This window comes from Necator americanus, chromosome II (genome assembly GCF_031761385.1).
Source record: "Necator americanus strain Aroian chromosome II, whole genome shotgun sequence".
Lineage (NCBI taxonomy): Eukaryota > Metazoa > Nematoda > Chromadorea > Rhabditida > Ancylostomatidae > Necator > Necator americanus.
This window is the reverse complement of record NC_087372.1, coordinates 28,380,177-28,406,311: the sequence shown is the minus strand read 5'-3', so window position 1 is coordinate 28,406,311 and position 26,135 is coordinate 28,380,177. Positions and strand designations below refer to the sequence as shown.

Sequence of the window (26,135 nt, the reverse complement as noted above, 5' to 3'; positions counted from 1 at the left end):
GTTGACTGATTTCAGGGCTATTTGTTAATCTCTTTGCATCAGGTTTGAATCCAGCTCAGTCTTTTGCGGTCAATCTCCTTTCTAGAATCTGGAAAAAATAAATGAAAATGGAGAAATTAATCCATTTTACTTTGTCAATAGTTGTCTAATTGGGTTGGTCTTTGGTCTAATATATTTTCCCTTCACACTTGGTGGAAACCTGTATTACATCATAATCTCGAAAATTAGAATCAGGGAAGAGTTTAGGAGAAGAGACCGAATATTGGATTGTTGGATGTCGAAACCGTGAATTGAAAGCACTCTCTGTGGTGTTCAGCACTTAACGAATATTTGAAAAGTTTACTTCAGGAAGAGAAAACGCTCCGAAAAAAATAGAAAACTAAGGTCTCAGAGTGCTCCAAGAGCAAGATCATAGAATTTGTGAAGGTTTTTCTCATCATTCAAGTCTTCATTTTCAGAAAACGAGATAGGTGGTAGATGTTAAACGATGCAGATTAACAGTAACGGGGCCGGAATTCATGCTTAAATATTTACCTTAAATATTTATTTATTTATTTAAATATATTTAAATATTTAGTATTTATTTATTTATTTATTTATTATTTATTTAGTAGCTTGAAAACTTCTTAATCGAAAAGATTATTCCTTGAGAGATATCTCTAACAATAGAGAGTTTGGAATACAACAGTCGCGGTAAGAGAATCTTGGTCCAGATCTAGATGGGGAAACAAAAAAAAAAGAACAGCCCAAAATAAGAATAGAACACAAGTTTGAAAATTATGAGCACGAGTTCGAAAAAAGTGATAAACTCAAATGTACACAATTTACAGTTTGTGATTAATTGCGAAAAATATGTTTGAATCCACACAGAAGTGCATCTAAGTTACAAATTAAATTCTAAAGTAGTCATGTACATGGTCACGGATTCGCCTGTTCTAAGAAAAGAGAAGAAAGAAAGTATCGTTTATCAACGTTCCTTCATCGAATTATTTCTCGATGCAGTGGTTGCCGGACATGCGAAGGTGTCAAGAATTAGGGGTCATGTGCAGGTGTATGTGTGTGTATGTGAATCTGCAATCCACTGAAATCGCAGTCGAGTGAGACCAAATATGACTAGGAGATGGTCTAGGGGCGCATGCGTGGTAGAGGATTCTTGGAAGATCGCATGTGAAGGGAATAACTGAGCTCTCAGTAGTGTAACTCTGCCACTTTTTCCGCTCCGATCGCAACGAAAACAGTGTTAAACGTGCGTCGCGTCAAAGAGAAAGTATTCCATGTCAGCAACTTGATCAAGCCAGTTTTAAACCAAAATTGTGATCTTGAGGTTAGGGTGTTCGAGCAAATAGACAGGCGAATTCTTCTTTATCGCGACAGAACGTAAGCCGGTAAACATGATGTGACCATGCCAATGTTATCCGGACTCCGAGAGACGGTCAAAATTCAACGGATTACTACTCCCCACTATCGTGGCTTTACTGAATAGAGGTAACAACAGCAAGCGAGAAATGAGATTCGGGATCCAAAGTTGGACCAGCAGCCTTTGTTGAGACGAGCAGCTCAATCAGTATTAAGCCCATTTCTTTCTGCATTAGGAAGAAACTCTGTGGCAAAAATGTAGGGATCTTAAGATATTTGAGCTGAGAATCAGGTCTCAACATGGTCCTAACAGAGAAAGAAGCAGTAAACATTTCGCTACTTGTGCTTCATTACTAATAACGACTTGCACCTGCCTCCGATATCACCACTTGTTTTTATTTTGATCAAAATAGGGATTTTGGGAGTTGTAGCTAGGTACTACGTATACCGTCAACAACACTTTGGATATCCAAAAGTGCTCAAATCGGGTCGATTAGAGTAGTGAATTTTTCGCACTAAGTTCCCAAACTATCGTTCTGATTTCAGGTATTTTCGCCATGATGAATGAACGCCTGCGCTTGATTTCAGCGCAGCCACCAATTTAAGTTTGATCAGAATACAAATACTGGGTGCTACACAAACCACAACACTTTTTCTATCCACCTAATGGCCGAATCGTTTTAACATTCGATCGTTTGACACTTCGGAGTTCCGAAATATTATGATTCTCAGATGACAAAGATCATCCGTTCAATATGGATAGACGAAAAGATACCTCACTCACGGAGGCTACCACAATTCCCCTCCACAAGAAGCTACCCGGCACAGAACCAAAGACTTACCGAGAAATATCACTGCTGCGTGTAATGTGCTATATTTTGGACCGAATTACCCTGTATCGGCTTGTCAAATATTGCGAAGAAGTCACTCGTGATAAACAAGCCGACCTTTGGCCTGGTTTATCGACGATTGACCAGCAGTTCATTGTCAGGAGAGGGATCGGTGTGTGGCAGCAGTATTTGAAGCTTGCGCAGTTAACCCTCCTCACCTAACTTCGCGCCGATGGAGTTCGACGAAAGCGCCCAACTAACCACATGAATAGAAAAGCAAATGTTGCGGTTCGAACACTAGCCGAATGTACCTTATTTCGCTCTTTTTGCATGACCGGCCCATTCATTCGTCGTTTCCAGGTACGCCAACGATGCAGTAATACTCACATTGGGGTTATTTGAGCAGCTGTTTACAGGACTCTGTCGCTGGATTTTGGTTAAGTTGGACATTTGGGGTATTATGTCAACCGATGATGAGAAGATAATCCAGCGTGAGTGTCGAGAAGATTTAAAGAAGAGCGGATGTCCTTCTACCAACTCTCATCTATCCCTAAAAACCTGAGGAAGATTGAGACACCGGGAATAGTAATCTATGTTTTGTAATTGAGTAAGTTCTGACAAGATGTCAGGTGGTTTTTCTCGTCAAGGCTTCACAAGCTCATCGCAGCGGACCTCAATTCTTTCGTGTGACACGTTGAAGCGTAGTGAGGAAATGTTAAGTGGATTTCGCTCAGCAGTCCGCTCAACTCTGGGTAGTTAGCGAAAGTTTTTTTTTTGGGTTGGAGTGCTGCAAACTGCTTTCGATGAAGGACACTGCTAAAAGTCCAGTTGTGTTTTGTGTAATGTACGATGACGCGGATGAAGACTAAGATCGTGACGAATGAATTTCCAGAATTTAGTGAGTACGCTATAAAAGGTTTGATGACGAACATATCAACAACATTTTTTGTTGAATTTAGTGAATACGTAGCGAAAAATTTGAAGATGAACGAAATGACAACATTTTCATCACAACCTGTATCGACTAACGGTCGGACCGAAGACAAATTGTGTGGGACGAATCCAAAGAAGCGAAGAGAAAGATCTCTCTAGCCAACCTCTGACCTGTGCAGCCGTGGAAATGTACAGATTTGCAAGTTGGGTTTTGTGCAAAGATGTTCAAAGGGGCCATGTATAATGTACGACGCCAAATTCCATTCTTATGTGCGGAATAGGCGATCGTGATACGCCGTTCTCTCCGGACCATTTTTATATAGCAGTTCACTAAGAAATGCATTGGTAACGGAAAGTACGGTGAAGTATACCTACACCTTCTGCATATGATTATTATCTGCTACAGTAGATCGTATTCTCATAACTAAACTTTTCTGACGTTCTAATCTGTTACATTGACAGAAGTCAGCGAGAAGAGTTCTATTTGTCACTCACCAGACTGAAAGATGTGAAGAAGCAACAATGTTAGTCAGTTTTACTGCTACAGATGGAGGATTCAGCCAAGCTTTTCCCTTAGTTTGGTGGAAGAAGCCTTTCATTGAGTCACGAAATTGTTTCCGACAGACGCGTCAGCGTCGTAAATTTCTTTCACGCGAACAGCTCACTCATTTTCTTACTCCTTCTTAGCAACTTATTGATGCCATGTTTCTCTTTAAAGAATAGTTTACATGAGATGTGCAAAACTGAATCCAGAATTCAGAAGAAAATTACAGGGTGGTTTTCAGTGAACCATGTTGATAGGTGATGTCAGAACTTCGATGAAAACATATAAGAAGAAAGTTATGTACCTAATGTAGGAAGGATTCTCAGTAAACCATTTTGCAGAGCATTTATGCTTCCGATAACCACACATTATCGACAACATCATTATGTATATTGCTCAAGAAGCAGAAGGAGGAGGAAAATGGTACATCTTTAAGACGTCAAAAGAAAATAATTACTGCCATATCTCAAAATACATTTTAAGATGAAATCTAGAAAGATCTCTTTCCAGCGATCATGAAATGTGTACACAACAGGGAAGAAACTACACATACACGGCGTGTAGTTCACGATTGCAGGTTTCCCGAAAATTTCACATACGAGTTGCACTTTTGTACTTTTGACTGACCACTGTTTCCTTATGATTTTAGCGTTCGCAAAAAACGATGTTTCAATTTTCTACAAAAGCAAAAAGAAATTGTTTTTACTACTTTTTTTTCTACAGAAGAACTCTCCTTGACGTCATGCAAGTTCTACTGTTATCAATCGCGTCGGCTGAAGAGAAGTTTTTCCCCGAGTTGCAATTTTCTGCTGTAAAGTTCAAAGACAGGGTCTTGGTATAAAAGCACTGAGATAGATCGGGAAAACAAAAATGAAACCTATTGTCCTGACCATTTTCTTGTTGTGTGTCCTGCTGCCGATGATCCAGTGCACGTTGGCGGATGATTTCAGCAGTAGCGATAGAACGTAAGTACAATAATACTCATCTCCAAAGCTACTCTCAGTATTTTTTTTAAAGCGTTAAGGTTTCTTTTTATTGATCTGTTAGAGCTGTAGCTGTAAGATTGATACTGATATTTATTGACAGTTAACGTTTCGGCGTTAAGATTTCAACGAATTAAACGTCAATGGCGACCTCCAATCGGAGGACGACCACCAGTCGGAGGACGACCACCAGTCGGAGGACGACCACCAGTCGGAGGACGACCACCAGTCGGAGGACGACCACCAGTCGGAGGACGACCACCAGTCGGAGGACGACCACCAGTCGGAGGACGACCACCAGTCGGAGGACGACCACCAGTCGGAGGACGACCACCAATCGGAGGACGACCACCAATCGGAGGAAGACCTCCATTTGGATGAAGTGGCACCTTTATTTATAACATTATACTTTATAACAGCAATCTATCGCTTAAAGATTTCTAAAATGTTCAGTGTGTTCCAACCTCAATAACCTTGGCTAGACTGACTTCTAGATACAAAATACTATACAGTTATCAGCCTTCACCGAGTTTGTCGTATATAGTTAGTAAGTATTGTGGCGATTTCTTAGAAAAGGTGGTCCGCTGGGTTCAGGTTCTAACATACGTCAGTGTTAAGGGAAAAACTGATTTCAGAAAGAGAAATACGGGTCAAAATTGTATCATATCTGATCTGATTCGTTTTACAAGAGAGTACCTAGTTCCGATTAGTCGTTATCATCCTATCTGTAAATTCTTGTACATGCGCCTTATTTAGGAGTGTGGAAACATGAGCAATGGTTTTCGACTGTTATTGTGCTTGCACATTGAGAAGGACACCTGTGGAAAGTTACACGCCTAAATACCCAATTGCGACACTGGTCACAAAAATCCTATGATTAGCAGGCAGTGCGCATTTTATCAACTGGTTGCTAATAAGTAACCTTAGAGTTGGCAGTTAATCTTTGATTTAGGGTTACCGATTTACTGAGTTCGATTGACGGACTTCAGAGTTATCTGTTAATCTTACTTGCCGCATGCGATTTTTCGATTCAACTCAAGCTTCATTCAGTTAGTCTTCCTTTTGAAGTCTGATTTCACAAATTTGACTTCATTTTACTTTATCAACTGTAGTATAATGCTTTCCAGTCCACTTAAATCAAAAAAAACTGCAAACTGTGGTCTAAGATATTTTTTCCTTCTGATGGCGACCGGTATTATATCCGAAACTTAAAAATCAGAGTCAATCAATATTTTAAGAAACGAGTACCAAATGTTGGTCTGTTTGATATCGAAAACGTGAACTATGAATGTAAAAAAAAACTAGTAGTTTTATGGTCAAATCACCTACAATGTTTTCTACTTAATAGATTTTTTTAAATTTCTGTATTAACAAAAAACGCTGGAAAACAAAGAAAACAAGGCTTTTATAGTGCTCGATGAGCAAGGTCATTTGCCCAATTCTATCCCGCTGAATAATTTATCATTTTTAGGAAACCAATTTGTCTGGAGATGCGCGCTAAAGCGTGAGTAAATTGTACGGTGATGGAACTCATGGAAGAATGGTTACGTAGCCGGGAATTTTTAAATTGGAAGGATGCGAGAATAATTGTGCAGAAGTAGGAGAAGGAAAAAGAAGAAAAAATATTACTCAACGAAACATGTCCGGAAAATTATGAGGACGGTCTTAAAAAGTTATGAATTTAAAGATACACAATATTTGGTTTGTGATTGATTGTTGCAAATATTGAGGAGGAGCCAGTGGAAAGTCTCACCATTATAAAACGTAGGCCGCGTGGCTCTATGGATAGAGCGTCTTACTTTCAATCAGAAGATTGTCGGTTCGATTCCGCCCGTGGAGTCAGCACATTTGAAGCGATGGCAACAATGATGTCCGAATTCACACAGAAGTGCATCTAAATCACTCTTACACGCGCGCATGGTCACAGATTCGTTTGTGCTAAGAAAGGTGAAGAAAGAAAGTGCCGTTCATCGAATTTGTTTCTCGAAAGAGTAGTTGCCGGACATGCGCATGTGTCAAACATCCGCGACCATGTACAAGTGCACAATGAACTAGAATCGGACACCAAAATCACAGTCGAATGGGACCCAATGTGATTAGGGGGTGTCGAGGAGCGTATGCGTGGCGCTGTTCAACCACCCTCAACGGTTTACATACAATGCGCAGTTTCCTGCATTACATGATGTATAACATAAAGAGTAAAATTGTTCGTCTTCCCGTTTATCCATCCGACGCGATTTTCACACAAAGATCAATGGAAGCCCAAAGTTCGGTAATTGGACCGGATCACTGCACAGTTAACAAGCGCAGCGCTCACATCCATAGACCAGGCACTGCACAGCGGAAACTTCGAGTTATAGTTGGGTCAAAACGACATGAAACACTGACCGTTGCGCAAGCGGCCTGATCCTGCTCCGCTTTCGCTGAAAATCTACCACTTAGGGTTTGCAGAATGCGACGATGACTGCAACGATTTTTGATATTGCGGATATCGTGAAAAATGTCTGCAATTATCGACGTTATTGATATTGACCTGTTTTTGGGAGCGCCTATACAAGTGTGACTTTTACCTGGATATAGTGGTCCTGCTTTTACTAAACACAATCAGGCCTCTGAGTATTCGTTCCCCTTGCTAGCCGCCGAGCTATATAACCCGTACTGTTGTATGCCGCAGGTTCCCTAAACATTGCAAAAAGGTGCTGTCCCAGACCCTATACTCCCATAAAACAATTGTTTAGAGAAAACATGGAATTTTTGGCTACACACAGGAACGACTAGAGTTTCCTGGTGGATGAGTTGGGCCAAAATTCGTCAAAAAGCACCTTTTTACGACGACACTAACTCTGTATGGTAACCGCTAAGGAGACCACTGAAGACTGTCGCATTGACGTCTTCTTACGATAAATTCAATACTCTGATGTCCAAAATACCCTGTCAGTAAGCGGTTATAGTCGGAATTGATGCAAACGCAAATGTGGGTCTCGAACAATAATGTGATGCATCTGGAAAATGGTATCATGTCACCGTGGCTTGTCGAAGCAGAGGTCGGACAAAATTAATCGTTGTGTAGATCTTTGTGAGCAGCGAAATCATATTACTGCTTTCACATTTAAGAGGAAGTCGAAGTTTTGTCGATGCCAGCACCTACATGGCGACGGACAACCCCTGTAAGGCCAGAAGAGCAGAGCTAGTGAAATATACCTACTCACTCAGATACTCAGATGGCGTGCTTCTTCATCGGGCGTGCGGGCTTCCGCATCTCTCCAGCTCGTTTGGTTTCCGCGCCATCCAAGATGTTCTCAGTATTCGTGAGTGACGTTGAGGTCCTTCCACAGTATTCAGCTGATCTCTCAGCTGGTCCAAGCATGCAGCAAATACATTACCTCATTCAGTCGGTGGTCTTCATCGAGGGCGTTTAGAATCACTTGGACTCCACTTAAGCGTTCTTTTGGTCCATCTAACGTCGATTCTTCTCATAATGTGGCCGACCCATTAATGTTTTGCTTTTGATATATTTCGCTGGGTCGCGAAGACGGGTCATTCATCGCAAGTCGGAGCTGCGAAGGCTGGCTAGGTGTAGTGCACGTGTTTCCGCTGTGCAACGGAGCGCTGGAAAAACTGTCCAATCAAACAAATGGGCACGGAGGTCTTGGTACGTAACTTCCGTGATGGGTGCGAATTTTGGCCACGTTGCTCTCATCCTTCTATTCAGGTCTTCCTTCAAGTCGTTTTCCATATTAGTAGAACATCCGACTTTCCACGATTTTGGGGCCTTCAAGTTGCACCTCTTCGTCCTCGCAATGGGCGTTCTTCATTAACTGTGTCTTATTCCTGTTTCTTCACAGTCCCATGCTCTGCTTCAATTCCTTAAGCACCGTTTCTGTTCCACTGGTACTTCTCGAAAAGAGAAAGATATCGTCCACAAAATGAAGGTTGGAGAGGAATCTTCCATAAACACGTACCCCCCTTTCTTCTCAAGAAAGTGATTTTATTGTTTACTGCAACGCGCCCGTGAACATCTTTGAGGATATAGTAGTGTAGTAGTCTCGGTCACCTTTCTTATGGATAAAAACGGTTTGCAAGGTCTTTCACTGGTCTGGGATCCTTTTTTCTGAAGGTGGGATATCATATGCGCTGCTAAAATTACATGAAATGGATGGCCACCAGCCCGAAAAAGGTCTGCTGATATAAAATCAGGTCTGGGGCTGCGCCAGGTTTCATGCTCTTGATAGCGACTCGTATTTCCGAAGGAAAAATTGGTAGTGGAGCTTCACCAGTGGGTATGATCGGGCTTGACACAGGAGTTGATGAACGGAAAAGGGCCGGGTAGAACATCTCAGTGATGATTTTCATCTAACGAAGAGAAGGGGTGCGAGTTCCATCTTCGCTCAGCAAGGGTGATAGCAGAATATTATAATCGCGGAAATCCCTGCGGCATTTTTTTGGACTCGTTCTTCTCTGTGGTGCTTCCAGAATCTTCTTCTGCATGTATTTCAAAAGATCCTCCTGCACCGTCTTTCCGCAGCTGGTGTTGCTACTAACCGCTCAATGTGCGACGCATTCGGATCAAACATCAGAGTCTTTCTTTCCAACAATTCCTTGGTGGTCTTCGAAATTCGATCCAAGTTTGTCGTGCGCGGCTTCGGAGCATGTTCAGCACTGTTTCGCACTCCTCTGAGCAGAAGGTCGTGGTGCACGTATTCCTTCTCGATGTGCCAGTCACTTTGGGAGAATGAGTCCACGAGTATGCAATCGTCGTATACGACTTCTTTCCCTCTTCTTTGCACAGATGTTATTGTCGTTGTTATCTTATTTTAACAGATGTTATTTTCGTGTGGCAAGACGTATTTTTGTAAGAAGGAGACGGTGATCAGAACCACTAGGAAAGGCTGGTGCTGTCGCGAGGTCAAGTAGACCCACCTTCTGAGTGTGTGATCGGTTTCCGCTCGAGTCGTGCCATTGGGTGATTCTCATGTCCGCCGACGATGACCTTTCTTTATGAAAAGAGAATTTCCATAAAAGAGGTAAGCGACAGATAACAGTCCGGTGAAAGGATCGCCGTTTTCATTCCGCTCCCCTAAATCGAATCTTCCGATCCTTTGTTTCTGTACTGGCGAGCTTCCTAGTTCTGCGTTGAAATCACCGACAACGATTTGTAGACGGACTTCTTGTTGGATCACTTCCTCCAGCTCCTCGTAAAACGCGTCCAATTCGGATTCATCAACTGCTGATGTTGGTGAGTAGCAGTTGATGATACTGATGGGTTTTTGGCGCAGAGGGCGGAGGCGAAGAATGGTCAGACAGGGGACAGGATCGTGAGAATCGACAAGATGCACGACTGATGGGTGCACAACAGAACCACCACTGCCTACATTTCGCGGCAGAGCCATTTCCCCACGAATGACGAGTGAACCGTCATTCATTTGTCGTACTTCGCTCCTTCTGCTCTTGCTCTCTTCCAGAACTAAGGCAGTGAATATGCTGGTGTGGTGTGGCAAACTAAGCAGCCCCACCATGGCGCGTTCAACTTTCACCACAGGTCGTCGCTCAAACTATATGGATCAGGAAGCCCTTTTGCGACTTTTTGCTAAGACGGTGGTGAATCTTAGCAGTGGTTTACCGTTAGCTAGGCTTCCAATTCCGAGAATTCGGATGTGTCGAACTCCTCAGCTTTGGAGATCCTGCCGCAGAACGAATCTCCGCTGTGCATCGCAGTTCGATGCCCAGAGTCACCTCCATGCCACAATGAAGCGGCAAGCCGTTGTTGAGAATTGGAAGATAACAACTCTTAAATTACTATATTCTGACAAGGAGAGTCCCCTTGTCAGATATCCAAAAATTTAAAGCCGTGTGGAACGTAAGATTTGATTCTGTTCACCCTCTAGTTCCAGTTATCTCAAAGTTAAGGTTAGAGGAAAAAATCGAGGAAAAAACTCAAACGAAGATTGATGTCTGACGGGCGAAGAATGAAGAAAGGAAATCCGCCTTCATCTGTTGATTAATATTGGATTATGGACAAAAAGAAGGACGCTGACTCACTTGTAAAGAGGACGCTGCAGAGAAAACGTCTGCATTTTTGATGCCGAGAAAGGAGTTTTTCTTTGAATGTACTATCTTCTCTGTGGAACTTCCTCTAGGTCCATAGAGAATACTTCGACGTTTTTTCGGAGCTAGGTGATGTTAGAGGGTGGAGTTAGGCCACATCTTTTCGTTTCGTTCGATCAGTTTGGTCGTCAATTGTTGAAAAAAGTCCCGGCTTATTCATGTTGACAATCACAGCAATTCCACAAATGTCGCAAGTTAATAAAAACAGCTCTGCTCAAGTTTCATAAGCGTCGCTGATTGCATAAGCAGCATCGAATCGTCAGTCTGAGCACGATATATTTGATCTTCGCGGCTTGCAAAATCGGATTTACGGTGGTCGATTCTTACGCGGATCAGGGTTCTACTCAACGAATTACGTGAGAGAACGCCGAGTTGTTCCGAAGTTGGGAGGTGGAGCTTGTTTACTGGAAACGACTCCAAATCCCCTCCTCCGCGCTTCACAGTCACTTTACCGAACGCTTTTGGCCAAAACGATGGGATATAAGGATGTTGCAGACCAGTCCTGCGCAGCAGAACCAAGAAGTCCGTCTCTGAAGTCGACGCAGAAGCTTTGCGAAGAGTCTAATAGTTTGTGTAACCAGAGGAAACTATTATTGGACTAACTACTATTGGAAGCTAATATTGGATTCACGGTGTACAAGAAGAGTTGCAAGGGAAATGCCAAGAAATATTTAAAGAGGCAAACATGGGAAATGTGGAAAATCAAGAAGTATGCTAGAAAACATTATACGACATCGAAAACGCTATTAAGTGGTGGTTGGTAGAATGTGGAAAACATACGCGGAACAACAGCGGAGAGTATACTATTGGTAAACTTCCGTGGAACAGTAGTGTTATGGAAATATAAAGAAAAAATCTCTTCCTCATTCTTCTATAATTAGTCAATTTTTCTGTGATTTGTCTTTGTGCTCGAAGTTTCCACCTTTCAAACACAAACACCAATGGCGAAGAGTACTTTCAAGCATTGATTTTTCTCTTTAAAGGCATCACCCCACGAATCTGAGGTGGTGCAGATTTCAGGTGGAGTATTCGTATACGGGATGGGAGAGGGAGGTGATTCCGTCCATTTCTTGCTAATTGCCGTAAAAAACGGCCCGGAAGATGCGGCGCGGCACAAGACTGGCGCGCCCCAATCGAACCCCTTGTACAAAATAGTGCGCCAAAACGAATGAAGCCGTATCTTCCGGGCCGTTTTTTACGGCAATTAGGAAGAAACGGACGGAATCACCCCTCTCTCTGTAGTCTCCCATCCTGTATGCGAATACTCCACCTGAAATCTGCACCACCTCAGACTCGTGGGGTGATGCGTTTAATACGGAGTTGAGGGAAAGGACTTGAGTAAAACTAATATAGTGATTACAACTTGGTAATCATATCCACTTCACATTTAAAAAAGAGAGAATATTGTCTTCGTTTAAAAAGGTAGAATTTTACATTTTACATTTACAAATCGTTCGTTCCCACGAAATTTCTATAGTTCTTTGCTCCGCGCTGTTTGCAAATTTTCTCCCTCTGTGATTTGAAAGATACTTCTGCAAAACTTTTCTGCAATTGGTGTTTACCATCAGTCGCTCAAAATGCAATGAATTCGGACCAAGCCTCAAGGTTCCATTAAAGTCACTGATGACTTTAGAAATTCGATCCTAGTTTTTCTTACGCTGCTTCACCTCAAGTCCAGCATAAGCTCGTTGTAGTTTTCTGCTACAGGACTCTGCAGAGCAATCTTCTTGAGTTCAATGCGTTTCCTGTCTCTGAAGAGAGCATGTCGGTAAGTTTTTGAAGAAACTGCTTTGGCCTCATAAGAACAAAGGTCCCTCTGAGAGACTGTCTCAAGCTTCTATACTGGGTTTCCACGACTCGACCTAGGTTCTCGGTCTATAGTTAAAGTAAACCATAGCAACCTATGACCATATCACCTCTCTTTGGTCGTCATACTGCTTCAAACGGCAGGGTTCACTGTGCAGGATACTGAAGCAAGTACGTAGTAAGTAACTTCTCCATTTTGCTTAGCGGTGTTGCCATGGCGAGCTCACTTTTCGCCACAGGTCGCTGCTAACCTGTATGGTTTCATAGAATCATTCTGCGACAAGCTTTGCTATAATGCTATGGGGTCATATCCAAATATGTCCTCATAGCAATGTGCATGGCAGTTCGACGCAAGAGAGTCATTCCCACGCTATTAAGAGGGAAAACGTTGTCTAATTGATGTGTTGTGACACTTCCTGAACTTTTTCAATTTTTAATTTCATCTTTAACCCATTGGTGACAGTGCACGTTTTTGCGTGTCTGGCAAGTGGGACAGGCACGTTTTAGGACACCGTGCAACCGCAGCTCAACGTTGACCTGCGCTGTCATCAAAGGGTTAAGATTGAGAAAGAAAAATAGCCACAGATAATTTTTCAACCCAATGTTACACGCGAAAATGTAGTATTGTTGTAAGAAATCGATGGTTCGCGCAAGTAATCAAGACGAACACATGAATTCGAAAAGAGTGCTTTGAGAGGAATAAAAAAATGGTACTGAATTGAAAGTACTGTCATGTTGCTGCTATTATTCAGGTCGATCGGAGTAGCACAGAGCATCTAAGCAAACGAAGTAAACGTTCTCAGAATAGAGAACAAGCAAATCGTCAAGGGATGCAACATAAGATTGGGGACTGCTAAGCCTCAGATCAGACTTCATTAAACACATCATAGACTGGATCAATGCGTCATACCACTTTTTGATGACGTTTCCAATTTCACTTCATGTGCGACAAAGAAGAAACAGGAGACTTAGTCGCTGGAGTGTGATGTATTAAGACGAAGAGACGACAATATACAGCCGCCGCTGTTCTTAAAAGGTTTTTTGCCGAATTTCACTTGAATATTTAGAATCAGAAAAACAACACTTACAAGTTATTGTGCTGCTAGCCCAATTTTCTATAAAACCTTTATCCAAATACGCTCCATTGTTCTTGCGAATTTCAGAAGCATGTGTTATGAAAAAAAAAACACAGAAAATTGGATTATCGTCAGGTAAAATTCGATTACCACAAAGCATGCCACAGTGAGCAGTTGTTCGTATGGTTTCATAAAAAATCAAAGACAAGACGAACGAACTGCACATCATACCAGTCTAGAGGTTCGGCTCCAATCGGAAGAATACTAGGATTCACTTATAACAAGTACTTGAAGTTTCTGTTCGGCAAATTCTCGACTGCCTAGACCCAGTTACATGAAATTTGAGAGGACACTCACAAACATGTTATATCAATTATTTTTTCCGAAAAAATACTGTGTAAAAACACTTGTCAAATTTGCCGAACTCCTCTTGTGTCCCTTGGTATAAATTGCTTACTGTAACTTTAGTAATTGAGGATGAAGTTAATCGTTATATTTCTGCTCATTGCTCTCTACTTCTTTTCAGTTCTTCTTCAAGCAGAATGCACTCCAACATCAGAGATTGTCAAAATCAAAATAAAGTAAGCGTTAAACTTTTAAATATTATTTGTCTTTTCTTTAGTGTAAAACTGTGCATTTGCATTTCTTTGTGTTAGACCATGTACACTGAAAATCTGCGAAAGTGCAATGTTAGACATGTGCTTTGTAAACCGCAGAAGAATTTCGCAGGTTTTTTTTTGCGAGTTTTAGATAGATTAGTTTTTTTTAGATCATAGTGATCCATCACACACATATGCGAGCCATTTTTAATACATCGTAACACGAATAATATTTTAGAGTGAAGCGTAAGGGTCGCAGAAGAAAGTGCTACGGTGATTGTCCATATCCACCGGTCCAACCACCAGTAGTTCCACCGATCCAACCACCGATCCAACCACCGATTCAACCACCAGGCTGTATAAATGGTTGCGGAGGAGGATATCCTAACTATGGGGGAGGTTTCTACCCTTATGGAGGAGGAGGATTCGGCAGAAAGTGAATTGTGATCGTCAAAAAAAATCGTGATATAATAAAATTAAGAATATTACTACAACATCGCGTCCAAAACGCAGTGATAAATAAAATTTTATCGGATGGATGTTTTGTTTTGTTTTTGTTTTTACACCAATGTTTGCCTCTAAAAAAGTTGTTCACTCCTTTATTTTCATCAGAGGTTGAGAGAGTTATCTATGTTTGATTTTCTGTGAATGTCGTGTACTTAACATTAACTGTTTAACGTCGTTTTCCTACTCTTACCCTCCATTGGTAAAATAGCTAGGACTCAACAAAAAACTGCACTGAAAATGAACCGTAGTTAAATAATAAAATTCCTATTGTTGTGTTAAAGGCAGCACACTACGAATCGGACATGGTATAGATTTTCCATGGAAAGCATCTATACAGGGTCGTAGATAGCGGAAAACCAGGTGGCTCCGCTCATCTCTCCGTAGTCGCTGTAAAAAACCGGATGAGGAACGGTTTACTTCCTACTAAGTGTGTTAGAACGCGCCTCTAATTACACGTTCCGTTCCCCTCAATCTACGACCCCGTATAGAAGCGAGAAGTTTCCATGAGAAGTCCATATCACGCCAGATTCATGGTATGCTGCCTTTAACTGAGCTCCGAAAAAGAAGCCACATTGTATTAGGAAACGCACCGATAAAAAAGTAATGATGGTACTACATGTACAGAACAGAACCAGTTTTAGTTAAAGGCAGCATACCACTACATTAAGGTTGAAGGGTTCTTCCAGAGAATCAGGATTATAAGTATAGATCACAAGTACGAGCGCGATTACGTTCAACCCGACCAACTGACCTGGAAAACACCAAGCAAAATGGCATCTCAATCGAATTTTATTACGAGACACCTGACAAAATGTTATGTATGCGAGACCTGGAATACTCCGCGTCTGCCAGCGAAAGAGATAGCGTCAGCAGCGCATAGGTTATTTAGCCGTTTGCAGAACCTGTGCGTATGCCTAGATTCGCATACATACCACACTGTTAGGAATATAACGGGGAAACTCCATCTAATAGAGCACTTCTTACTCTGTTTTTCGTCCGTTTGAGGGAATCGACAGGGATCGCGCCCATATCCGTGATCTTTACGACTAGACCTAGTTTTTCGTGGAAATTCCCCAACATCGTCAATTTTGTGGTTTGTTGGGTTTGAAATGAAAAATCTTTTTAGCTTATGAACCATGCCAGTGATCGTGTGAGAAGGTGTCGGATAATTTTAATCTTCAAAAGGAACTACTTTATGCTTACAACAGGAAGTAGAGGCGCTGGCGGATCCAGATTAGTATTAACGAAGTGTCCGCTAACACCACGGCAACGCGGCTGCTCAAGTAAGCACAACGATTTGGTCTCTTTTGGTTCTTGGTTTTGGATTTAGTCGTATGGGATGATGACTTGTTCTGGATAAGTCATTTGAGAATTAATGTTACAAATCTTCTGGCTTTCCCTGCTCTAACGAAGGCGGCGACCGTAAGAAAGCAAATTGCTAGCAATCTTGGCCTTTGCTTCACATTTATAAGACGACTATTTGTAGTTATTATGGTAAGATTCACGTTGGATATTTTAAAATACTTTTTTCTTCATTTTTTCCAAATTCGGGAAAGAATGTCGAAAGAACATAGTATGTAATATATGTAATAATTTATAATACGTATGTGAATATACCTGCACCTGCACGCGGTGGCCCTGTTTTAACTAAATGCAGTCGGGCGTTCGAGTTTACTCATTGGATCAACGTACAAGCTATATAACCCTCACTGTTATATTACGAAAGATTCCCATACATTGCAAAAAGGTCCTATCGTCCAGCATTTCGTCAAAGCCCATAACCTCAAAGGTCATCTGACTGAAGAGAGCCTGGAATTCTTGACAACAACCATTCATTTCGTCACGCCGAACTGCCAAGCACTATGGAGTGAACTCCAACAAACCGTCCTTTCCATGCTCTTACGATATCTCTGTGTACAGTTTGCTGCGCTGCAGGAAAGACGCAAGAGAGATTGGCCCGCCATCAACATCGGAAATTACACCATGTATTGCGGCGATGCTGATGAGAAGAAAGTAGGTGGCTGTGCGATAGCTGTGAGGAACGATTAAAACAACCCTATCAAGGAATTTGGCTTCATGTCGTCTAGATGCGCCTTTGTACAACTGCAGGATCGCAGAGGACGTAAACTATAGATCGTAAGTGTCCAAGTACCTGCGGAAACCGCTGAGGACGACAATAAGAGCGTCTCCTATGAAGAACATAATGCGTTGATGTCTAAAATACACATCCTGCCGTCATTGTCGGAATCGACCCAAATGCAAACATGGAACATGTACAACAATCCGATGCGCTAGGAAGATGGCATTATCCAGCGAAGCGCACGTCGAACAACGGTGACCATCTAGTTGACTTATGCGAACAGACGGGCCTCATCATCGTTTCCACGTTTAAGAGGAATCATCGACGACTACGTTCTGAAGAGAAACTTCCCTCGGAAATCAAGAGCTATTTGTGACTTTGCTTTCGACTCTGACCACCGTGCAGTTCTTCTCAGCTTCAATATATGGTTCCAAAAGAGAAACCGAAGGGTTCTTCCTCAGAAGAAAATCGACATGGCTGGTCAGAAAGAAGAAGAATGCAGAATGAAATCGCGCAAATGTGGGTATAGGTTTCATGTTGGAGTAGGAAGTTGGATCAGGAAGAAGCTTGGCGATGCGGATTAATTCACAAACTGCATCCAAGCTCCAAACTGCAAGGGAAACGTTTGTGTTGTATTGTCGCGGAAGAAGTTTGACTTTACATCTGCGGAAGGAAAATCATAATTCTGTATGCGCCGTAAGCAGCACTGGCGACTCCAGCCAGGAAAAGCATAGGAGAGGCCAGCTTTCTTCTCCGATGCTTTTCCTGGCTGGAGCCGCCAGTGCTGCGGACGGCGCATACAGAATTATAATTTTGCTTCCGCAGATGTAAAGTCAAACTGCGACGCGCCAGCTGAAAAAAGACCGTGAAAACCAATGAACGTCAAGAACGAAGAAGTTTGAAAGGGCGTGAGAGAATTAAAACCCGCAGAAAGCTTATGCATTGCTAAAACGGTAAACAAGACCTTGCTGAACCGGCAAGCGCCCTCACTTCCTGAACTCGAGCACGTTGGGCACCGACATATGCGGTTAACGAGAAACCACCGACCAAGTCGAAGGTTCTGGTCTGCATCCAAAAGATGAAAATGGAAAGTCTGGCGGAGACGATGGAATTAGGACAGAAATGCTGAAATATCTTTCTCTGCCTATTCCTGAAATGACAAAGATCATCCGTTCAGTACGGATAGACGAAAGGATGCCTGACTCGTGGAGACACGCTATCATGATTATTAGTTATCCGTCACGAACCCTAGGAATTATCGAGGAATCTTTTTGCTGCGTTCTATGTAAAAGGTTTTGGAACGGATTGTCCTATATTGCGAAGAAACAACTCGCGACGAGCAAGCTAGCGTCCGTCCTAGACGGTCTACAATGGACCAGGTGTTCATCGTTAGAAGGGTGATCGAAATCTGGCAACAGTGTTCGAAGCCAACTCGCTTCGCGCCGATGGAGTACCAGGAAAGTTCGTTCGCTTGCTTGGTGACATGAATAAATGAACAGCTGCTGCATTTCGAACACTAGCAGGATATACAACACTGTTTGAGCTGGTAACTTTATCAAGACGAGGAGCAATGGCATGACCTTTCCTGTTCATCAGGACGCCCCTTGATCAATCTCGAGTATATTCACTGAATGCAATACGAAACTTCAACATGTTCTCAAATTTGTATCGAAGTTGGCTGCAGCCTATAGACCACATCTGCGCCCGGATTAATGCAAACAAATGTCTCTTCGAACCTGTCTCTTCGACCTCAAACGGGAATCACGATGGACAGACAACCGAAAGAACTCGTCGATGAGTTTCGTCACCTGGGCTGTATGCTGAAGAACAACGGCAGCTACGAGAAAGATATTCAGCAAAGATGCGCTGAGACCATTTTTGCATTCAACTCCTCAACGAAATGCCTGTGCTTGACCCCCATCTCTAACAAAGTCAAGCTGCAAGTCTGTCTATCCGCAATTTGCCCTGTTGTGATTTACGGATCGAAGAATTGGGCACCGCTATTTATGGTGGTGAAAAGGGCTGAGTGCTCGGAAAGGAAGCTGCTTAGACGGCTGCTAGGCTACTTTTGGACTAAAGTTTGCTCCTGTATTTCTTGTAAGATCTCTAGTTTGTTGAGATTCACTTCCTGTCTCATTTTTGTGCAATTGTTCATGATGGGCATTTGTTGTGATCAATCAATCAGACTCATAGTAAAACCCTAAAATCCACCCTTGAAGCTGGAAATCGCTATGCAGCTTGCACAAAAAATGAAGCAAGCCCAATTCTTGCAAGCTAAAATTTTTGAGGAGACTCTTTGTAATTAGTAAAAACTTCTGAGCTCTTGAAAGAGCGTTTTCTGCGCATTATGACAACAAAAGAAGAAAATCGTGTGATATTATATTTTAAAAAATGGAACAGAAATTATTTCTTTTTAGTCTAGGATCTTGGCGGAGTTCTAGAAGCAAAACAAACGATAAAACTAATGGAAAAAGGCATCACTAAAATTATGTAGTCATATTCCTGCACAAAAATGAAGAGAAGTAAAAATAAAGGAAAAAAGAAGAACATAAAGAAAGCAAGTTTGGAAAAAACGTAACGAAAGCAAATTTTTAGCATACTCTAAAGGAAGCCTAGCGCACTCCCTCATCGAGGACGTCGTATATGTAAGATTCTATGTATTGTTTGGAAATAAATTAGGAAAACAACAGTTTTTTTTTTGAAATGTCTGTGGTGCTCTAGTGTAGGAACAAAGCTCATTTATCAATGCATAAAAAGCTAAAGCTAGAAGCCTAACGAAGATAAGACACATATGGTTGTGGTTAGTCGCCATTTTTTTTAATTGCACCTGCTATCTGCTCTTGAAACAATGGGTGAAAACAAAACAAAACATTGAACAATGAATCAATGAAACAATGGTAAAGCAAAGTCACAATCTTACAAAATAATCAATATCGCACAAATAGCAGAAATAATGAATGGGCAACTTCACATGATTTCGTTCAACAACTCTCTGACGTTTTGATGAAATCAGCAAGTACGACCCTCAGGGCTGTCATCCAACATTTCAGTCATTGTTTTTTTTTTGTTCCGAATTTTCTGGTATAGATGGTACTTCGCTTAATGGTCAAAGATATACAACTTTTTGGATCGATTTCATAAAAAAAATTCTTTGATATATAAATAATCTCCGAAATTTATTTTAAAAGAGAAGTGGCGAGTGAGCGATTGTGTCCCGCCGTCATAAAGGTGTTCGTGCACAGCACTGTAAAATTATTATAGAACTAAAAAACAATTCCGGTCAACCACAATACCACTTTACTCTTACGCATATTTTACACTTCGTCCATGGAATGGTACTCATATAAATTAAAGAAGGATGATATGATCGTTTTGTACGTTGAAATTAGATTTCTTTTGTTACTGTATTTGTTGTTGGAGTGCGTACAACATCCTTTAGAGGCTCAAGTTGCAGATTTTCCGGCACTGTCACTTTGCGATTGTTGACATCGAACATAGACACCAGGACTTTAGTGCCCCACGTTACAAGACGTTTTCTACTTGATTCCGTTTTCCTGAAGCATTATGGAATAGTACGGAAAAATAGCACTCAGAAACCTGTTTACCTGTTCTCGTTCGGCTCTTCCAACAGATTAATGACCGTTTTGACTGTATCTCCGATTATTAGCTCCCTACAAAAGTAGAACAAGAATAACATAAACAGGTCAGCAGGACGCTTTTCATTACCTCGTAAAAAATTTATCGAGCTTCTTAAAAGACTCCGTTTCCGAGTACGGATCAAATCGTTTCCGTTCCAGTGTGTTTGATGCAATGTTAAAAGTACCATCCAAAACCTGCAAGAGAGTAAATACACTGCTTTGAAAACTGTTAAGGATCTAAATATTCTCAAAAAAAAAACTTTTTCAATCAGCTCCCGGTCGATTGGGAGGTCTTCTTCATTAGGTTCCTCTTCTTCCCTGTAATATATGGATGAATAAAATGTTGTCGATTGTAAGTTCGGTGTTCCATAGCTGGTGATTTCTATGCACTTTGGAAATTATCTTTGATAAAATTTGGACAATATTGGTAGAGTGGCTAAAAACGAGGCACTTTGCCGACATACTCAGAGGAAAACACACTTCCAGTTGTCTGATCTTATGAAAATCGGAAAATTAATTTTGTTTCGCGCCGTAAACATTAATTAGGAGGTGGGATATTACTTGCAATTATTTCTCACATAGTTTGCCTATGGAACAAAAAAAAATCTCACTCTGGAACTGTCCAAAACGGGATTCCGTTCACAAGTGGATTGAGAGCATGATTACCTTTCTTCTCCATAGCTGCATCTAAAAAACGACATTGGTGAGTTCTGAAAATTGAAAAATTCGAGTCTAGTTCCCACCGTCATCTTCTGACCCTATGATAGCAGTTGTTGCCTCAACGACGACATTCGCCTGTTGTTGAGGAGACGCAGTGGCAGACGAGCTTGGCCTAAAGTTGGTTCAAAAGTGTAAAATGCACAAACAACCGAACACTACAGCACAATCAAAGACGATAATATAACTAACTTTGATCTACATTTTTCTCGTGGCTTCTTATCTTTCTTTTGCTTGTCCTTGTTCTGCCAATTTTTCTTCTTTCCAAACCATGTCGCGTAGTGAGGGTTTGGGCGTATTGCGAGAAAATAAGCTTTTCGCTCGCCGAAACCCATAGAAACACCACGGCGACGTCGAGGAAACGACTAAATATGGCTGCTGATGCCTTTGACTGTCTATATGTATGCAAAAATGTTGTGCACCACTGGAGAAATTGGAAAAGCACTCTCAGCATGATCGACTTGTATGACCCTTCATATTTCAGAGATTTCCTTCCAGAAATAATAATCATTCCCAAAAAAATAGAGGAAGCTTTGAAAAGTAGAATACACAAAAGCCGTCTTCTATCAGAAAACAGCAATTTTGCATGCTAAAAAACCTTTTTTCTCCATTTTCAAACAATGGAATGTTCCTTTACACCTTATCCACGACCATCTACATTTTTTTGTGTTATAGCCAATTCTCTCAACGCTTTTCCTTTACTAGAAGGATCACAGCTGATTAGTCGAGAGAATACGTGTAGCAAACTAAACTCGAAGCTAAGAACCGATGTGGTGCCTATCTTTAGATGCGGATGGATTCATGGCTGATTCTCTGCTTCTATGCTTCTATGCTCAACATTTTTACAATTCCACAAATGTATAAACGAGAAAAAAAAAACCATTGTTTGAAGATGTTTGGAGCTGAACCTCTAAGATAAACATTTGCAATTCTTCGTTCCCGCACTAAGGGTGATCCTTGTTTTCTCCCAAACGAATTAGTAGTAATATAACCCGTTAATATATCTCTCACATCGTCTTCCCGCCGTGAAGCAGCTCGAGATTTCGGGCGACAGTCGTAGAGCACCTGAACGGAACCGTCGACATAGGTGTAAATGTCGCCGAGTAGAAATATAAAATGTGAAGTTACTTGCAGTTTTCGGAATTCCACCCAATTTTTTTCCTCCAGCTTAGCCTGTTGCCTGAGAAATAGGGGAAATGCAATCTCAGCTTCGTTTCTACTGGGTCTTCTTCGAATCTTACCTTGCATCTTTTGCCTTTTTTACCTTCGCCCTTGCAAGAGCCATCTTATTCTTATCAATTTCTTGAATGTTTGTTTTTTGTACTGGAAAAAAATGACATATTCTTAGCAGAGTACCACTGATCATAGTTAAATCAACCAGCCTTTTACTTCCTTGTCATCGTAGTCAAGCATCTTCGGTGGAAATATGTATTAAAAGTGATTTGCTGCAAATACATACTCAAATACTTGTCATTTTCATGAAGCAATAACGTGAAAGTTATCAAGGAAACAAAAAGAGGCTATATTTTTTATAGTTATCAAAATAAAACACACACTGTATTGCAGTGTTACTGTACTGCGATGTTTCTGATTCTGATATATAGTAGAATCTGGGACAATTGCCCTTGCTGGCACCATCCATCGCTGCAGTTTGCGACGGCCCCACCTCGGTTTAAACTGCTGCTTTCACCGCGCCGCTTCGAGCGCGTACGCAAAAGCTCCGTGCTTCATGTCCTTTTGACTCGACTATATCTAATATTAGGTGTTGCTGTGATATAAAAACAGTTACAAACTTGCCTAGATGATTACGACTTATCAATCATTATCACTATAAGTAAAATGTGGGAGTCTTATATGGCTAAAAAGAAAGTTTCCGGAAGTATCGATGCGATATGCCAATGCGTTCGGGTACAATTCAAAATTCTTTGAGGTTTATGAATGCATGTCTAACCTATACTATCACTTCCGAAGGGTGGCCGATCTATCAAGTCAGTACTTTCATCCTCTTAAACAACTCTGGTGCCAATTTATTGATACCGGAACGCTGGATTGCTGCTCTAGTTGGCTCTAGATAAATTTCGAACCATTTACCGTGCAGTCGCACTCAAACGTTCCATCAAGTGGGCTACGCCCTACCCTCACAACAAGTACGAGTGGAATGAAAAAAAGAAAAGGTTTCCGTGATACCTCCATCAATCCCCATAAAAGAACCTAATTGGAAAGTACCGCAAATTCAAAAACTGAAATAAAAATGCTTTTGCTTCTCATAAACCTGCAGTAAAGGACTTGATGAACTCCTGCAGAGAACAGTATTTGTTGATAATATCTACAGTGATTTTGCAGTAGCAGAACTGAGAGCCGGGCTCCTTTCTTCAGAATTTCACGCACGTAGATGGGGGCAAAACGAATAAGACAGGATCTGGATGCGCAGGGTCAGACGAATCTCAGGACGTTAAGATAAAAACTCTGAAATGTGAATCATTTCTTCCAAGGGTAAGATGGTGCAGCTAAGAATCTGTTAACTCTTTCGCATACAGCCCGTTTTACTTAACGAGAAAACGGTTTCCAGAAGCTTTTATTCTTGGTTGGTTCTCTGTTGAATAGTTGTAAGCTTACCATACGTAGAAATTGTTGCTTTAGGGATTGCACCGGTGTTTTTAGCGTAATGACTACTTACCTTAGCAGTTTTTAGCGTTTGATACCACCACAACCGCACTAACTTTCTGCGAAATCCAGTTCTTGGCAACACCCGATGTGAAATGAAACCTCCTCCAAATGATGTTGTTTTGCCTACTATGTTTGTTTACATTACTGTTTTTTGGGCTCCATTTATCGGATTCTATCAGAAAAGCAACACTACACCCACAAGATTGATAAATTAAAAACAAACGAAGTTAATTCTGAAATCTCTGCATAAATGGTGAAAACAACTTCACTAGCTTCATTTTTTTACTACTACAAGGGCCAAGAGTTGCACTGCCAGGAAAACTGAGAGCTCTTTTCATGGACGTATCAGAATATTTTGGGTTTGTGGATTATTCTCGAAAGTTAAATCAGGAGTCTGATTAGAAGGAACTTAACGTCAACAAATTTCGAAACAGAGGCTCTTATGATGCGCTTTTAACGTCGAACGGAAAGGAAAGTAACAGGTATTAGATGTTGTTTGAAGGTCTACATAAAGTGTGCCTGTAAGTTAATATAAAAGAAGGAAAGAATGAAATAGGTTTGTGTAAGTGATATGCCATTTAGAAATGCGAGTGAAACTGAAATTATCCTGTTTCGACTTGTAAGGAGGAAAACACTCATCCATCTCTGGAAATACGAGAGATGTTTCAAAAAATTTGGAACTGATCGGTGTTATGCTATCTCCTTGTTTCAAAAAATTTGGAACTGATCGGTGTTATGCTATCTCCTTTACTTTTTTTTCGCTTTCTAAGGGTTTCTTTTTGCTTGTTTAGATGGGTAAAACTGGCATCCAACGATTAACGAGGCGCGAATAATGCCTCGCAAACATACACAGTACCTAAAGGTATATCTCGAAGATACAAATGTCTCTGTTCGCAACTAATACACCTAGCTTGTCATATTGATTTTATCCAGAATAAATAGAAATGAAGCGACAAAACGCTGTTGAAAGAAATTTGAAGAACCATACAAAGTTTTATTTTATAAAGCTGTATAAAACGTACAGGCAAGTATTGAAATATTTGACATGCGTTCATTATAAACATTATATCTATGTAAAATTTTGAAAAGGTAAATTGTAGAAAGGAATTTAAAGAATGTATACAAAGTAATAAGCGCATAAAGTTGCTGTTATTATAGCTGCTGCAGTTGAAAGTTGAACACGAATTCGTTGAATGGCATAGTGACAAACACATACTTATGCACTGCTAATTTATATAGAAGCCTTAGCGGATGAAATGTGTTAAATTATGAGATGTGTGAAAACATATGCATGTTATTCTTTTCCCTGGAGCATCCTTTTAGATAATTTTTACTTATGTAAAGTTACATTGGATAGAAGGATCTACTTCGTTCTCTTTTATCCCCAATAATATGCGCTTAGTTTAGTATATCCATACATCAGAATTCGCTTCGACAATTTGTTCTTCAGTCCCTGGTGGAGAGGCAGCCGTAATTATACGGAGGAGCGCGCTGCCGAAGTGAGGACAAGAGCGGTCGCCTTTTTTCACGGGTACCTCTTGTCCCGCACCCCGTATATAAGTAGTCCCATCAATGTCTACTATTGAAATTAGCAAAACTCTCAGCTAGCCACTTTAGAACTGTAAATGTTGGTATTTTATTGATATTGGACGTCTGTACGTTGGGATAAATTTCGTATTTTCAGGAGTCGTCGACATGTCAGTTATCTTCAGCTGCAGTAATACCGCGAATGAAAAGTTCCGATTCGGGCTACGTCTCTGCATTAAACGATTCTGCATATGCTTTGCTAAATACGGTGAACTTCCAACTCTTAAAACACTTGTGTTGAAAAAAATAACGTACTTTTTTGCTGCATCGGGATCTGTTGTGACTTGTCTGACATACTGGCCAATTCTGAGGAGTGTACTCTGTTCTACTCTTCCTGAAAGAGCGATCAACTGTTTTTTCGTGATTCCGCTGTCGAATTTTTGTCAACTATGGTAAAGAAACTCCTTGACGCCGGTTCATGCTAACACCTATTATGTTCACATGCGGTCACCACATACAAAAATTTGAAAGTGCTGGAAATGATCCCACAAATATAGGAGTGAACGCAGGACCGATCTTCAAAGTTTAACTATTCCAGCCTTTGGAGTAATGTGTACGTAGAGGTCCAGTAGCTGTGGGAATGACCGAAAACTCAAATATCTAATAGTTACTCCGAAGGTAAGCAAATGTTTTGCAAATGCTATGAATTTTTAGTTGTTGTCAACTACTAAGGAGGATCTTTCTAATACTCAGGAGAGTTGCAACGA

The 26,135-nt window shown here is 41.1% G+C and overlaps 5 protein-coding genes across 5 annotated transcripts; 3 read left to right on the top strand and 2 right to left on the bottom strand.

Moving 5' to 3' along the window:
* Positions 1–2,111: 2,111 nt before the first annotated feature.
* Positions 2,112–2,408, top strand: RB195_019758 (uncharacterized protein; the record flags this gene model as incomplete). Its single annotated transcript, XM_064187764.1, has 1 exon — positions 2,112–2,408. The coding sequence occupies one exon, from the start codon at positions 2,112–2,114 to the stop codon at positions 2,406–2,408; it is 297 nt and encodes a 98-aa protein (XP_064043645.1).
* Positions 2,409–4,581: 2,173 nt separating this feature from the next.
* On the top strand, positions 4,582–5,027 carry RB195_019757 (uncharacterized protein; the record flags this gene model as incomplete). The annotated part of the gene is made up of 2 exons (XM_064187763.1): positions 4,582–4,628; positions 4,769–5,027. The coding sequence occupies 2 exons, from the start codon at positions 4,582–4,584 to the stop codon at positions 5,025–5,027; spliced, it is 306 nt and encodes a 101-aa protein (XP_064043644.1).
* Positions 5,028–9,616: 4,589 nt separating this feature from the next.
* Positions 9,617–10,162, bottom strand: RB195_019756 (uncharacterized protein; the record flags this gene model as incomplete). Its single annotated transcript, XM_064187762.1, has 1 exon — positions 9,617–10,162. One exon carries the CDS (start codon positions 10,160–10,162, stop codon positions 9,617–9,619), a length of 546 nt encoding a protein of 181 aa, XP_064043643.1.
* A 3,948-nt stretch (positions 10,163–14,110) lies between these two features.
* RB195_019755 (uncharacterized protein) lies at positions 14,111–14,672 on the top strand (the record flags this gene model as incomplete). The annotated part of the gene is made up of 2 exons (XM_013435475.2): positions 14,111–14,214; positions 14,471–14,672. The coding sequence occupies 2 exons, from the start codon at positions 14,111–14,113 to the stop codon at positions 14,670–14,672; spliced, it is 306 nt and encodes a 101-aa protein (XP_013290929.2).
* A 5,532-nt stretch (positions 14,673–20,204) lies between these two features.
* Positions 20,205–22,587, bottom strand: RB195_019754 (uncharacterized protein; the record flags this gene model as incomplete). Its single annotated transcript, XM_064187761.1, has 11 exons — positions 20,205–20,373; positions 20,425–20,490; positions 20,546–20,652; positions 20,718–20,775; positions 21,069–21,144; positions 21,201–21,289; positions 21,367–21,539; positions 22,186–22,239; positions 22,303–22,354; positions 22,416–22,497; positions 22,557–22,587. The coding sequence occupies 11 exons, from the start codon at positions 22,585–22,587 to the stop codon at positions 20,205–20,207; spliced, it is 957 nt and encodes a 318-aa protein (XP_064043642.1).
* Between the last annotated feature and the right edge of the window lie 3,548 nt (positions 22,588–26,135).